The 16,265-nt window shown below is 37.5% G+C and overlaps 1 protein-coding gene across 1 annotated transcript in view; it reads right to left on the bottom strand.

The window, feature by feature from the left end:
• Nucleotides 1–16,024, bottom strand: part of COLEC10 (collectin subfamily member 10) — a 41,835-nt gene extending 25,811 nt beyond the window's left edge. The window contains exon 1 of the mRNA XM_084750688.1: nt 15,697–16,024. Coding sequence (XP_084606814.1) covers nt 15,697–15,844 — 148 coding nt within the window. The 5' untranslated portion in view covers nt 15,845–16,024. The remainder of the gene's footprint in view (nt 1–15,696) is intronic.
• Between the last annotated feature and the right edge of the window lie 241 nt (nt 16,025–16,265).

The following is a 16,265-nucleotide window of genomic DNA, read 5'->3' as shown; positions in this document are numbered from 1 at the left end:
TTTTAGACTGTGATCAAGGGCACTTTCACAACTTGTTTTATAGTCTTGATTTGAATAGTTTTCTCTTGCCAAAGTTATTTGTTTCCTGATCATCAAAATGCCTCTCTACTCTTGTCACCACTGAATGAATGGCACATATGTCTTCTTTCTTTGTAAAATGTTTCCACGTAAAAAAGAAACCAAAAGTCATAAAAAAAAAATAGACCAGGCATAATGGCCTGATGACAGTTTATATATATATGTAAATTTTCAAAGTTTATAAACAAATAAATGGCAAAATGAAGAGTGAATACTTGACATAATAAATAAATAATTGTCATAATATACAAATAACTTAGGAAAATTCCTTTACAGAAAGGCAGTCAATGATTTTAAAAGATTACAAAGGTTTAAATTACAAATACTTGATAAAAATATGTGTGTGTATATATGCTATATACCTCACACTATATATTATATACCACATATAATATCATGTTATATATTTCTATACAAACAGCTATGCTATATTTTATACCAGATCCAAAGAATATATAGGCAAAAAGAGTTGAAGTTTCTCATTCATGATTCTTGACAATGGAAATGCGTCTAGAAAATAATCTGAAAGTAAGACTAAAGTACAGTAAAACTATAGGCCTGAAATCCCAAACGTTCTGGAGGCTACTAGAGAAAGATTACAAGTTTAAAGTCTGACTAGGCTACATAGAGAGCTAAAGCTCAGCCTGAGCAAACGAATGAGACCAGGTAAAAAGATAAGCCAGCAGGTGGGCGCACTGAGTAAAAGCACCTGCTGCCAAGCTTGAGGCTCTGGGTTCCATTCCCTGAACTCGTAATGTGAAAGGAGAGGGGCTACTGACTTCTGGAAGTTGTCCTTTTATTTCTACACATGGCATGGATACATACATAAATAAGTACATAAATAAATGTGAAATAATAACAGTAATAATAATAATAATTAATAATAATAATAATCTAAAGTAAAAAGGAGCTGAGAATATAGTTAAATAATAGAGTTCTTGCCTAGTATGAGTAATATATTAGGTTCAGTCCCTAGTATTTGAAAAGGAAAAGAAATTAAAATAGAAAAATACAATACTCTAGTTTACCTTAAGGCACTTAAAAAAACACAATTAAATACACATATAAGAATGTGTAGATTAAAAAACCAGGACCGTAAACACCCCAAAATGCATCATTATGAGATAGGTTGAAACAAAAAAATGATTAACATTGTATTGCAATAATTACAGTTGTACTAAAACCCAATACAGTTTTATGCTGATAATAAAAATGACGTTAGAGAGAGTGACCTGAATTCTAGTATGTGTATCATGACTACTAGGGAGTATACTGTGGCACTGTGCAGAAGAAGGGAAATAATAGAATAAATATACAGAAAATCTCAGAGAGAGAAATGGACTCAGAAATAGAATGTAGCAGAAAAGGAAGGATCATTAGCTTTCTTTTATTCAGCTTTACTTTGAAATGCTCTCACAACTTGAAAAATATGGCAAGAATATTGTAAAAAGGTTCATACTTGTTCCCTTTCTTTGTAAATTCCCTTGTTCCCTTGTTATAAATTATCTTAAGTTAATTATTACATTATTCAAAGTTGTTGATAACATTGTGTCCTTCATAATTCACCACTTTGTTCCTTGTTATTACTTTCTAATTGCTGCCTTGACACATTATTTAAGTAATACATGCTTATTTAACTGTATATTAATGTCCATTACTTAATTTGACTAGACTTTTTTGTGTGTAACACTTGGATATCAAGTGTCACTCATTTACCACCTCAATGTTACTTACTCATTCATTGAACAAATAGTTGTTGCATTTCTGCTTAGTTAGCTACCAAGTTCTGTGTTTGGCTCAAAGGAATTGAACAGCATCTTAAGTAAAGCCGATCTGCACCTAAGGCTTTCATGGAGAATCTCTTAAACAGTCTTTTAGTGATGTCTAACAAGTGAACCTTTGTAAAGATCAATGAATCTGGAGTTAAGACCCTGTCTATGAGACATCATTGTTGAGTTCAGTATAGTTGATCACCCTTCTAAAGACCACTCTTCACCCTATGCTCAAGTATCCTCCTATATTCTTAGAATTAAAACAAGAGGACATTGGGGAATATAGTGATGGGATGAATTTGGATCCACAGTCAGTGGATAACATGGTTCCTCCCCTCCTAACTTCTCGACTCATTGCTGGAATTCCCTGAGAACCCACAGGCCATTCTAGCCAGGGAAGGAGGTAGGCTAACTGCATATTTTCCCTCCTCTTGAGTCCCCCAAATAGAATCCCTCAGCCTCATCCCCAGATCTGCAGCAGACCACTTGCTATGGCCCCCCCTTCTCTCTGTCTGCTTCTCCAGTGGAGCACACAGATCTTCCCTCCAAACTTGCTTTGCCCCATTCTTTGCTGTATCCCACTCCCCACCTCCAACAGTCACAACATCTGGAAACCCCCAGGCCACTGGGTCCAGAGAAGCAGCTAGGATTGCTGCATATCTTCACCTCTACTTCCATTCCTCCATGTCCAACCTGCTAATCTCATCTCCAGCTCTATAGCAGAGAGATCTGTTATTACGCCCTCATTTCCTCAGGACTATGCAGATTCTGGTGGGACACCCAGCGGTCCTCCATCTTGTAGACACTCCAGATCTCCTCAGCCCATTCCAATTCCTTAACTTGAACTATTAATACCTAGACACACATTTTACCTGGAACCCCCCAATGGCCATATTTATCAAGATCCCAGAAAATTTTCTTCCAGGCAATATGCAGCCACCCATCTCTCCTAAGAATCAGACAGGGCAAGAGAAACCAAGGAAAGAAAATCACCACAGACCAAAGCCAAGAACAAATATTAGCATCTTGAATTACAATCTTCCAAAACCCAGATGCCTACATGCCAACATAAAACGACAATGATACCCAGGACAACATGTCTTCAGTAGAGTCCAGCAACTCCATCACAGTGGACTCTGAGTATTGCAGCATAGCTGAAGCACAAGATAAAGACGTCAAAATACACCTTTGAAGATGGTAGAGAAAATAATAAAACCTCTTATAGAGATCTATGAAAATAAAAACAAAATAAGATAAAGGTTCTTAAAGAGGAAATGAATAAAATATTTCACAGCTTGAAAGCAAAACATTTAATTAACAAAGAAAACCAAAACTTCAGGAAATCTGGAAATGAAAAATTTAGGAATCCAAACCTGAACCTCAAAGGCAAGCCTCACAAACAGAATACAAGAAATGGAAGAGAGAATCCCAGGCACTGATGAGACAGTAGAAGAAATGGATACCTCAGAGAAAATGTCAAATTTAAACAACACAAAATTCTGGCACAAAACATTGAGTCAATTTGAGACACAATGAAAAGACAAAATCCAAGAATAATGGGTATAGAGGATGGAGAAGAAATCAGAGTTAAAGGCACAGAAAATATTTTCAACAAAATCACTGAAGAAAATTTCCCTAACTTAAAGAATGAGATGCCTATCTGCAGGCTTAGATTACCAAAGTACAAGAAGCATACAGAACACCAAATGACTGGGACACAAGAAAGTTCCTTTGCCACTTAATAATCAAAACAATAAATGCACAGAACAAAGAAATAATATGAAAAGATGCAAAGAAAAAAGACCAAGTAACATATAAAATGGACTTAGAGTAACATCAGATTTTTCAGTATAGACTCTAAAAGGCAGAAGGTCCTAGACAGGTGTTCTACAGTCTCTAAGAGACCACATATATGAGCTCAGACTACTCTACACAGCAAACCTCTCAATCACAATAGGTGAAGAAAATAAGACATTCCATGATAAAAACAAAATTTAAACAATATCTATATACAAATCCTGCCCCCATAGAAGGTGTATAGAAAGAAACCACTAACCTAAAGTGGTTAATCATACCCAAGAAACACAGGCAATAGGCAAACCCAGACTATGAATTCTAAAGAGAAGAAACACACCCATCCACCCACCCACACCACCACCACCACAAACAACAACAACAAAATAAGAAGAATCAACAAACACTGTCCTTTGATATCTCTTAATATTAGTGGACTCAGTTCCTCAATAAGAAGACAGAGTAATAGAATAGATATAAAAATCAAAATCCGTCTTTCTACTGCAGCAAAGAAAGACATTTTTAAGTCAAGTATAAATACCACTTCAGAGTAAAAGGGTGGAAAAGTTACTCCAAACAAATCTACAAAAGAAGTAAGCTGGTGTAATCATTTTAATATCTGACAAAATATGCTTCAAACAAAAACTAGCCAGAAGAGATAGGGAAAGACACTACATACTTATCAAAGGAAAACTCTACCAAGAGGCTGTTTCAATTCTTAATGGGGCACAATGAAGGCTAAGAGGATCTACAAGTTCATTGCCCTAAGTACCTACATAAAAATATCAGAGAGATCCTATACTGGTAATTTGACAGCACACCTGAAAGCTATCAAACAAAAATAAGAAATCACAGCCAAAATGAGTAGATGGTAAGAAGAAAAAAAAATCAAATGCAGGGCTGAAAATATTTGCAAGCAAGCAAGCAAGCAAGCAAGCAAACAAACAACAAAAAAAATGTACAAAGAACCAGTGAAACCAAGAGTTGGTTCTCTGAGAAAATCAATAAGAGTAAATAAAATGTGCAGAGAGAATATTCACAAAATTAGAAATGGAAAGAGGACATAATAACAAACACTGATGAAATCCAGAGAACCATAGGGCATTTTATGTCCTTTAATAACTGTACTCCACCAAACTGTAAAATCTAAAAAAAAGAAAGGATGATTTTATCAATACAAACCACTTACCAAAGTTATATCAAGATCAGATAAGCAATTGAAACAGACCTATAATCCCTAGTGAAATAGAAGCAGCCGTTTAAAATCTTCGAAGAAAAAACAAAACAATACCAAAAAAAACCCCAAAATAACAAAAATCATGGGTCAGATGGGCTTAGTGCAGAATATACCAGATTTTCAAGGAAGAGTTAATGCCAATATTCCTTACATTATTCCACAAAATAGAAACAGAAGAAATATTGCTCAATTTGTTTTGAGGCCACAGTTGCCCTTTTTACCCAATTTACATAAAATTCAACAAAGGAAAAGAATTACAGAATTATTAATTTCCTATGTGAGAACAGATGGAAAAATTCCCACCTGAATCTAAGAACACATCAAGATGATCATCCACTATAGTCAAGTAGGCTTCATCCCAAAGATGCAGAGATGGCTCAACAAATGTAAATAGATTGATATAATCCATCATATAAACAAAGGAAAGACAAAAACCACATGATCATTTCATTATATGCAGAAAAGCCTTTGAAAAATTCAAAATCTCTTCATGATAAAGTCCCAGAGAGATTATGGATACAAGAAACGTACCCCAACATAGTACAGGCAGTTTACAGAAAGTCCACAACCATTGTCAATGATAATGTAGAGAAAGTCAAAACAATATCACTAAAATTAGGAAAAATGCAAAGTTATTCACTTTCTCTATACTTATTCAATATAGTATTTAAAGTCTCACCTAGAGCAATAAAACAACTGAAGGAAAGAAAACAAGCACGTGCATATATGTAAGTGAAGCTAAAAATTCCACCTGGGAACTTCTAAAGCTGAAAAACATTTTCAGCAAAGTAGGTGGATAAAAAACAATGCACAAAAACTAGTAGCCCTTCCATTTACAAATTACAAACAGACTAAAAAAGAAATCAGGGAAACAATACCTTTCACAATAACCTCCCCACCCAAAAAAAATCCTGTGGTAACTCTAATCAAGCAAGTGAAAAACTTGTGTGATAAACATGTTAAGACACAGAGAAAGAAACTGAAGAAGATATCAGAAGATGGAAAGATCTCCCATACTTGATAGGTATAGCATCTGAGTGGCTTCTCCTAACAACTGATGAAAATAGATGCAGAGACCCATAGCCAAACATTAGGTGACTTGTGGAATCTAATGGAAGAGGGGGAGGAAGGACTTAAAAAGGTAGAGAGGTCAAGGAAACCACAAAAAAACTTACAAAATCATGTAACCTGGACCCATAGTGGTTCACAGAGACTGAATCATGAACCAGAGAGCATCCATGGGATGGCTCTAGGGTCCTCACACGTATAGAACATATGGACAACTTGGTGTCATGTAGGACCTCTAACAGCAGGAGCAGGGGCTGCCTCTGACTCTGTTGCCTGTCTTTGGATCCCTTTGTCCTAACTGGACAGCCTTGTCTAATCTCAATATAAGATGCTCCCAGTCCTACTTGATATGCCAAGGCAGCTTGATATCCATGGGAGGTCTCCCCTTTACTGAGAAGAAGGAAGGGCTGGGAGGAGATGAGGGGAGGGAAGAGAAGGTATGGGATTTCCTACCAGGATTTAAAGTAAATAAATAAATTAATTAATGAAGAAAAAGACCTCCCTAGCATGCTAATGGATTGGTAGGATTAACATAGTAAAAACAAGCATTCTACCTGTATCTACAGAGCCAATGTAGTCCCCATCAAAATTCAAGCTCAGTTTTTCACAAAGTTTGAAAAGATATTTCTCAACTTTATATGAAAAAACAAAAACAAAAACAAAAAAGTCCAAGATAGCTAAGTCAATCCTGAGCAATAAAAGAAATGCTAGAAGATTCACAGTTACAGATTTCAAGTTGTAGTGCATAGCTATAATAATAAAAACCACATGGTATTAGCATAAAAGCAGACATGTTGATCACTAGAATTGAACTGAAGATGTGGGCATACATCCACACATCTACGGATGTCTGATTTTTGATAAAGAAGCCAAAATAAACAGTGGAAAACAGCATTTTCAAAAAATGATGCTGGTCAAACAAGATGGTTGCACGAAGAATAATCCAAGTAGATTCACACTTATCACTCTGTACAAAACTCAACTGAAAATGGATCAAAGACCTCAGTATAAAACCAGATACACTGAACCTAACAGGATCAAAAGTGGGAAATAGCCATGAACTCATTGTCACAGGAGAAGACTTTCTAAACAGGACAATAGCTCAGGCACTAAGATGAACACTTAATAAACGGGACTTCATGAAACTGAAAAGCTTCTGTAAGGCACCATTATTCCAAGTGGCAGTGTGCAGAATGGGAAAGATTTTAATCAACTCTACATACCATAGAAGACTAATATCCAAAATACAAAAAAATATAATAAAATAACTAGATATCAAAAATGCAAATAATGCAATTTTAAAATGGTGTACAAATGTAAACAAAGTTCTCAAAAGCTTAGGTGGCTGAAAAACACTTAAAGAAATGTTCACTTAAAGAAACAAATGTTAGTCATTAGAGAAATGCAAATCAAAGCTGTTTTGAGAATTTACCTTACCCGAGTTAGAATGGCAAAAATTAATAGAACTAATGACAAGTCATGAAGGTGAGAATATGAAACAAAGAGGATACACATCCATTGCTGATGGGAGTGTAAACTTGTAGAGCCTCTATGGAAATCCATGTGGCAGTTTCTTAGAAAGATGGGAATCAATAGACTTCAAGATCTAGCTATACCACTCTTGGGCACTTAGAAAAGAAAGATGTGGCATCCTACTACAGAGACTCTTGCTCAACACTGTTGTTCTATTTATAATTGCCAGATATTAGAAACAACCTACATGTCCTTTAACAGAAGAATAGATAAAGAAACATGTGGTACTTTCATACAATGGACTATTATTCACTTGATAAAAGAAACAAAATCATGAAATGTATAGCTAAATGGATGAAACTAGAAACAATCTTTCTGAGTGAGATAATTCAAACCTGGAAAGACAAATATGATATTTGTTTGATTGTATCTGGATGTTAGCTTTTAAATCTTCAGTAAGCAAGCTACAATTGATGCTCATCTTAATTTTGAAAAGAGATTGTCATCTTAAGTATGCTGCAATGTAGGAGAACAGATTGTGTCCACTGTGTTCTGACTTTCCTAGTATCCTGACAGTGAATTGGTCCATGTGTTCAGTAATGGCTTTGCCGCATGATCCCTGATTGAGTATCTGCATTGCTCCTTGAGGAGTGAACTAAGTAACAAGATGACAAAGATGAATTAATACTTCCAGACGTCTGTTTCCTGAAGGGACTTTCAGTTTGGCATCCCGCATATTCCTAGGCCTACCTCATCCCATCTCAATTTAGCAAAGACATATGCGTCTCCTGTCTTTATTACCTTGTTATTTGGTGACCCAGAACATGGTCCAATGACATAGAGATGACTTCGTTTCAGTTTTTGTCTCTGAATGGTGCTGTTTTCCCCAGGTACTGGTTCATTGTAGGAGAGGCAAAACACTTCTATTAAAAATATTGTTTCACCAGACTCTCAGACTCACAGCCAAACATTGGGTGAGGTGTAGGGAGTCTTGTAGAAAAGTGAGGGGAAGGATGAAAGGACCTAGAAGTGACAGGAGCTCCACAAGAAGATCAACAGAGCCAACAAAACAGACCCCTACACAGATGTAGCTGTTGAGCAGCTCAGCCTTCATATGTGTCCTCTCATAAGGGGAAAGGGGCTGTCTCTGATATGGAGTCGGCTGCCTGTTTTTTAATCACTTCCTTCTGCCAGGACTGCCTTGCCAGACCACAGGGAAAAAGAAGGAGCTCAGCCCCGACGAAACTTGATGAGCTGGGGTGGGTGAGCTCCCCTATGACTGTGACTGAGGGGGACCTCCTCCCCCTGTATATGTTCATAGGGTATCAAGTCTCTCCTTGGTGACCTATTATCCTTCCTCTGAGTGCCACCAGGCGTCTCCATCCAAGGGACATGGTCAAATATGGGGCACCAGAGTTTGTGTGAAAGTCAGATCTCCTTCTCCACCTAATGCTGGAGAATGTCCTGTCCATCGGCAAGTCTGGGTAGGGGTTCGAAGTTTACTGCTTATATTTTCCTTGGCTGTTGCCATAGTTTGCGGAGGATCCCAGAAACTGTGGTACATCTACACTATGGAATACTACTCAGCTATTAAAAACAAGGAATTTCCGAAATATGTGGACAAATGGATTGAACTAGAAATTATCATAAATGAGTGAGTTCACACAGAAGCAAAAAGAGCTAAATGGTATATACTCACTTATATCGAGACACTAGTCCAAGGTGTACATCCCCTTGAAAAACTGTACCTACCAGGAAAGTGGGTCAGAGGGGAGGACACCCTATTAAGACTTTAGGTGTGAGAAGCATGGGAGAATGAGGAAATAGAAGGATCCAGTGGGTCCTGGAAAACTACAGGATGAGCCTTTTTGTAAACTCTAAGATGATGTGCATATAATTTGCTAAAAAAGATACAAGTATTGTCAAGTGGCCACAAGAGGCCTAAAATGATGCTTATGGGGTTCTCAAATCAAGCACAATCACAGTAAATAACACAAAATATGAAATTACTTAGATGCCATTTCACTTGAATATCTGCAGTCCAGAATTTGACTGTCCATATTTACAGTCCATCTCTAAAAGAACAGAGATAGCTATAAAATAGAATTTAAGAGACTCTTATGAAACAATAGATTGAAGATCAAATAATTGATGCATAAAAACAAGCAGACTCATTAGGATGAAATGACATGAGCTGTGAGGGTTGATGAAAGCATTTGAAGAGAGTTACTGGGTTATACAAATTAGGGCTCATGGGATAAATTGAGAAAAGTAAGAGATAGGTAAGTTGTCTGACCTCACAATAGTGACAATGGGACATGCTGCCCAGGATAGACAATAGGTTTCTTAAAGAAGAGAAAAAGGAACAAAAATGTAAGTACCAGTCTCATTCTCCATTGGCTTTTGCTAAACATTGTATTTGGTCACATTTACAGAGTCCCTGAGGCAGTGCCAAATATCACACTAAGTCTTTCATGTGGCTCAATTCATTCTTTGTTACCAGGACAACATGAAGTAGTTAGAACATTCTTTTTCCCACGTTACCGATGAGAAAACCCAGGCTTTGATTAAGTGTTTCCTGAAGTTCATTTAATCCCCATTACAAGCCCACTATTATTTCCACATTAGTAATAAAAGGGTGACAAGTCCAGTTAGAGAACTACAGAAAGAAGGAAATCCAAGTGAATGAAATCCAAGTGGGGTCTTGGGTTTACGTGCCACACAATACTAAAAGTGAGTTTGAGGTGGAACTAGCAGCTAATATGAAGTTTTAAAAGGAGGCAGAGAGTGATGAGTTTTCATAGGTAGAGTTGTATTTGGAGAGCTAATTTGATAAGCCTATAATTTTTTAAATGGAAGTAAAGAGAAAGCAAGCTTATAGTGACCAGTACGAGCAATAGAAGGAGACAGAAGAAATAATGATAGCTAGGCTACATGCTAGATTTGGTTTTAAAATAAGCATTTAATATCTAGGGTAACTTTTTATCCCTTTTAAAGTTGAGGATACCAAAGGTTTAAGGTGGCATAGCTAAGTAAAATACAGAGATCAAATTATATGTGTGTGTGTGTGTGTGTGTGTGTGTGTGTGTGTGTGATTTGTACACAGTGAAATAGTTACATAAGAGAATTGGGGAGATGTACAGAAAAAGTTATGCTTTTATTAAAATGAGTCAAATAATTTAAAAAATCCCTACCATTCACTACTCCTGACTCATCTTTATACTTTTATGGATTAGGAAAATCTACTCCCTCTCCTAACCTAGCTTTGAAGTGTTTTCTTGGCATCAACTCAAGGAAAAGAGAAGAAAAAAAAATGGTTCCAAACACACGCAGAGTGGAAATAAAAGTTACAGAAGCCAAGCTACTTGCTTAAGTGCTCTATGAAAGTCATTTGCTAAGAACTGGCAGCTTACTATGCAGAGCTGACCTAACCAATGGGATCCTAGGCCACGTCATACACTGAACTCACAGATCTCTTTTTCCAATGCTAACTTGTCAACTTGAAGAAGCCACGCACATACACTGAGGACGTGGATAATGAAACAGATGGGATGAAGCAAGTCAAGGTTCTCAGGTCTACTTGTACCTACCTGGGCCACCAGTGCCGGTGAGCCTGGCAAGACATTACTGTGCCTCACTGGACCTCATATTCACAAAACTGGGATCAAACCAAATGATTGTGGAAGGTTACAAGTGATAAGCTTTTAGATTTGGAAAACGAGAGGTTGAAATCCTCCTGGTCATATCTAGCCTTGTAAATGAGGAAGGCACAGGAAGCCTTCCTCTTACTGGAGGTTGAGAAAAAAATTTTTTTGGAGAAATAACCAAAATTGTCTCGATTCTGCTATATAGAGCCATGTCAAATAATAAACAATTTGACCACATATATGTTCCTTTTCTATGGTTAATGGATTTATGAGAAAGTGCTTATTCCTCCCAGTAGGGGTGATCTCCAGCATGGCTTCTCTTAGGGGGAAAAAAGAACTGTGGCAAACATACAGTTTGTGCTCAGATGTTTGTTCTCATTTCTTTGTGCATGAGTTCTTCATGGGCCAAGGAAGGTTTTAAGTAAAACCCACAGCAGCAAATTTCTGGTCCCATACAACACTATGTCACACTCAACATGGCGTAAGGGCCATGGTCTCCCTAGCTAGAACATTCAGCAGACTGGACTGGAACAGAGATTGCAAGTGGAGCTGTCTTGAAGCCAAGTCCAACCTGTCCTCTCCAGTTCAGTGGCATTGGACTAGTGACACAGCAACTGTGAACCTCAGTTTTTTTATATGGCCAATGGGAATTACATATCTTTTACAAATTTTATGGAGATAATTAAAGTGCTGTAAATGGCGACACTCTATTTAACACGCGTTACTAGAGTAAAATAAGGCTTGCTTCCAAATAAATGAAACAGCAGTGTTGTTATTAATGAGGACATAGGCATCATTTTCACGTAGTTTAGTGACTAATACAACCAATAAGCTGAGATGATTTGAACTCAATGTCCAGAGATAACGAAGGACCAGTTATTATCACAAGAAGGCAGCCAGGGACAGTATTTTAAGAGTAATATATGACTAATACATGGAATGACTAGACCTGGACAAGAGGGCAAAGGTCAAGTTCAAGCAGAGCTAACTGTAGCTCTGATTGAACTTGGGAACTCCTCTTGGCCTTTCTAATGATTATTTCCTTCTGTGTATGCTTAGGATAGCTCTGATTGAACTTGGGAACTCCTCTTGGCCTTTCTAATGATTATTTCCTTCTGTATATGCTTAGGATATTGATACTAGATATATATGCTGTGAAAATTAAACAAAATAATGTATTGAAAATTTACTTGCAGTTTGACAAACAGCCTCCAAATACACCTTACAAATTTAAAAGCCTTTACATTTTTTTCTTTTTTCTTTTTTTTTCTTTTTCATCCATGCTGTTCTCAACTAAAACCACCAGAGGTCAGAATTTCACACAAGTTGTTAAAAGAAACTGCCATGGTAGGGGAAAGAAAAAAAAAAGATCAAAGAAGACCATTTCCTGCCAAGTAGCATAAAATAAACATTTCAGGTATAGAATGAAATATAATGGGGACCTTCATAAAGGAAGTCTTGGTAAATAGAATGCTTAACACAAAAATTGTTACTCAGTGCCCTTGAGAGGCAGACAAAAGAAAGAGAAGCATGTTTAATATGCATTAATGATTGATATCTGCACAAGATTAGTTTATGGTAATTATTTTATCTTAAAAATAAGGTATGTGTATGATAAAGGCCCAGTTTTCCCATTGAGAAGCTGGAGCCTGCTTAGATCAAATAGAATCGTGTGCCTTTCCTCCGGCAGGATGCTCTTCGTCAACGACGCTGAAAAGCATGTCAGTCTATTGAACGGCATATTCTATAACTGGGTAGTATTATTGCTGTTTCATCTGCAAGTATAAATAATTTATTTAGTTTCCATTCTCCGAAACCAATTTAGAGTTAAGTTCCTTTAATTGTTTGTTTCTCCAAGAATCTGGACGTTTCTGAGCACAGTACTGCTGTGCTGGTAAACACGGAAATGAGATGATTAGCCACGGAGGAAGACATGCACTGGTTTGACTGTAAGGAGAAAAGATTCTGAAGAAAAAAAAAACTATAATTTGGCCCTATAAAATGTCTACTTGTCCATCACAGCTTCCCCACCCTGACCCCTTTGTGAGGAGTTTAGTATTAAGGCAGGCCTTCCTTGGAGTTGGAGAGGAGCCATTGTAGTTCACGCAAAAAATGAGATGTAATTTACATTTGAAAGAAGGTCCCAGGTACCTCCACTTCTAATATGGTGCCCTGAGGAGGAAAGGGAGCAGCAGCAAATAAGCTTAGGTTGTTGTAAAGATTAGGACAAACATAGGTTCCTTAAGTTACCTTCAAACCCAAATCATGTGACCTGGTGCTTAGAACTGGCCAAGTACTAGGTACCTTCCAGAATCACGGACTCTCTTTACTGAGAAAGGAACTTAGAATGTTTGCTGTGGTGCAAAAACCGCATGCTCCAGAACAGGAAACCATATCTTCACCTATAAGATGTGAAGTTTTGGAACACAGTGTTCCAAAGCACCCCGCTTTCAGCTCCTCCTTCAAGGCGCGCTCATGTCTCCTTCCTTCCACAATGGCTTAGGATCTGCACACAGTTCTCCCTGGGAGAGAGAGCTAAGCTATCACGCTTTGAAACTATACCTGAATCTCTAATAAGCAGACTCTACCTTTGCACTAGGTGTAGAAATGAAAAAAAAAAAAAAAGACTCATGGGTGATACTGGCTTTCTTTTCTTTTTTCTTTTTCTTTTCTGTGATGTATACATGTTCATTTATATTATACACATATTATATTATACACATATATACAGTAAACTACCTACAGCAAGAAGAACCATGAAACAACCAGGAATTATATAAATGTTACATCTTTAATGTTTTGGCTATTTGTATAACTATATAAATTGAAATGATAAAGTGAAATAAAGTGCTTTAATTTTGTTAGAGAAGCGTCTTGTTTGTTTTTCTTTTTCTTATAAAAACTTGTATTTTTTTCTTAAATTAATTCAATGTCTGCAGGTAGACAAGAGTCACCCTGAACTTGCAATTCCCCCTGCTTCAACCTCCTGAATGCTGTGGTACCTGACTGATTTTGCAGAAGTTTAAGATTTCACTGCATACTGTATGCAGCCTTTGAAAAGCAAGAGTTAATGAGTGCTTTTCTCAAGCTCTTTCTGCAGACTTGTATGAATTCTGTCCTCATCTGCTCTTATAGAATCATGCCTGAGCCTCACTCAGTACCTTCTCAGAAAGCCTATGAAAAACAGTGCATCTCTCTATTACTCATGACACTAATATATTACTTAGTGTACTGCTGTGCCTAAACAGGGCCTGACAAAACATAGTCAATGTCTCGTAGTTGACTTGCAAGACGCATAGTTGTTGGATGGGAATGTGGTATGTTTAGGGTATTTAATTAAGAGCTTCTTGCACAGTCTTATTCTATTTGAACAGTGAAGCTTTTCTTCAAAATAAAAACAAACAAACAAACAAACAAACAACAACAACAAAACCAACGCAAAAAAACTCATCTAAACTGTCTCAGCTGGCCAGTTGAGGAAGCCTTCAATATCCAGTCTTCATGACACCACAGGGAAAACACAGTTTCCTTGTATTCTGTGAAAAATCCAGTAATGGATTTAAGTAAATACTATTTCTAACCAAAACTTTTCTTTCTGAACACTTGCCCTCACATTATAAATTTATTCACCCAAGAAGTTATTGGAAGCCCCAAGGTCTCCTTGTAACTTCCTGCATTTATTTTATGGTATCAAAGGTTAGGAGTTGGATTGCAATCTTAGGAGAAAATTAATTCACTGATTAAGAAAAATGCACTTTAAGCAATACAAATTTAAATAACTGACAAGAATTGAGCCACGGTTCTTTTCTTTCTTTCTTTTTTTAAAATTTTTTTTCTACTTGGGATTTCAATCAGCTGCAAACCTTCTTTCTACCCAATCGCCTCAGGAGCACAGCCTGAATAACTAATGGGCAAGAACCAGTCTGCAGTGCAGTGGCCACTTTCAGAACACAAGGGTAACAGGGGAAAACGGAAACACACTTATTTAAAAAGCAAGAAAACCCAACAACAACCAGTGCTGGAAGCGTATTCGGACCTTAGACCTTGACTCTACTTGGGGGAAGGATGGAGGGAGAAGCAATATTCTAACATTCTACAGCTGAAGGCATTTGACCTCCGAGACTCCATTTTCAAGTAAAAAAAAATTATTCATTTATATACTACTGTTGATCCTTAATTAAAAAAAATAATCTTGCTCACTGAAACTTAGGAGTCCATTAACTACAAAATACTTTGGAAAAAAACTTATTTTTTGACCTCCTAGATAAACTCTTTCCTAGAATCAATGTGAGTGAGGAAAGGGAGGAAGAACCACAGTGCTAGGATAAAGGAAGGTGGTCTAATCAAGGTAGCTGTGAATCCTCCCTCCCTCTAGATGCGACAGAAGAGTGTCTCACTGTCCTCAGTGGTTGCCATCAGACTCGTATCCCAGGGTTCCACCTATCCCCCCTCCCTCTGTTACCCACAACCAAAGGAAGCCTATAGTAACTAATTTCTACTGATTTCCAAAATAGGAAGTCGGAGGACACTAGGGAGGAAGGGAGAGAAGTCACATAGCATCTGGGGAGGGTTTGAGGTGAGGAAAGAGATGCTGCATATGATGTAAAAGCTAAGGCTTCTTCCTCACCTTTAGGTCCTGGTGAAATTGTGTGTGTGGCACAGACTTCTCCAGCTGATCGACTGTCCATATCCAGACCCAGACTCTGAAACTGCAGGAGAAAGAGTAGCAGCAGGATACATTGGCTGCTTCGAAGCAAGACTCTAAAGCTATTCATGACTGTGGCTCTTCAAAAGAGGGTCTCCAAGACATGGGAAATAAGCATTATTTTTAAGTAAAAACCCTCTGCTACAGAGAAAAAAAAAACCAACGAAGTCCTCTGGAAGTGCATTCCAGAAATGGCTGCCAAGACACACCAGAGACATTCCCTTGGTTGTTTATTTTCTCAGGATCCCAAATAGACCATACATTGTCCAGACTGCTTCTTTTCAAGTGACAACAGTTTATTGAAAATTATCTCTACACTAAACACACTTGGGATGTGCAGGTCAATAGAAACCTCCCCATGAGCAGAGAAAATTGGGTTGACTGTTGCTTAGACCTCAAGCTGGCTTAGTTTGCATTGAGTTTAAACACTGCATTCCTGGAGTGTGGGGGGAGGTTGTGACCTGAGAGTTCTGCATAGTTTGCAAACACCA

Source organism: Acomys minous, assembly GCF_964271855.1.
Source record: "Acomys minous genome assembly, chromosome: 12".
NCBI lineage: Eukaryota > Metazoa > Chordata > Mammalia > Rodentia > Muridae > Acomys > Acomys minous.
The sequence above is the reverse complement of the archived record's forward strand: the minus strand, read 5'-3'. Positions and strand labels throughout refer to the sequence as shown.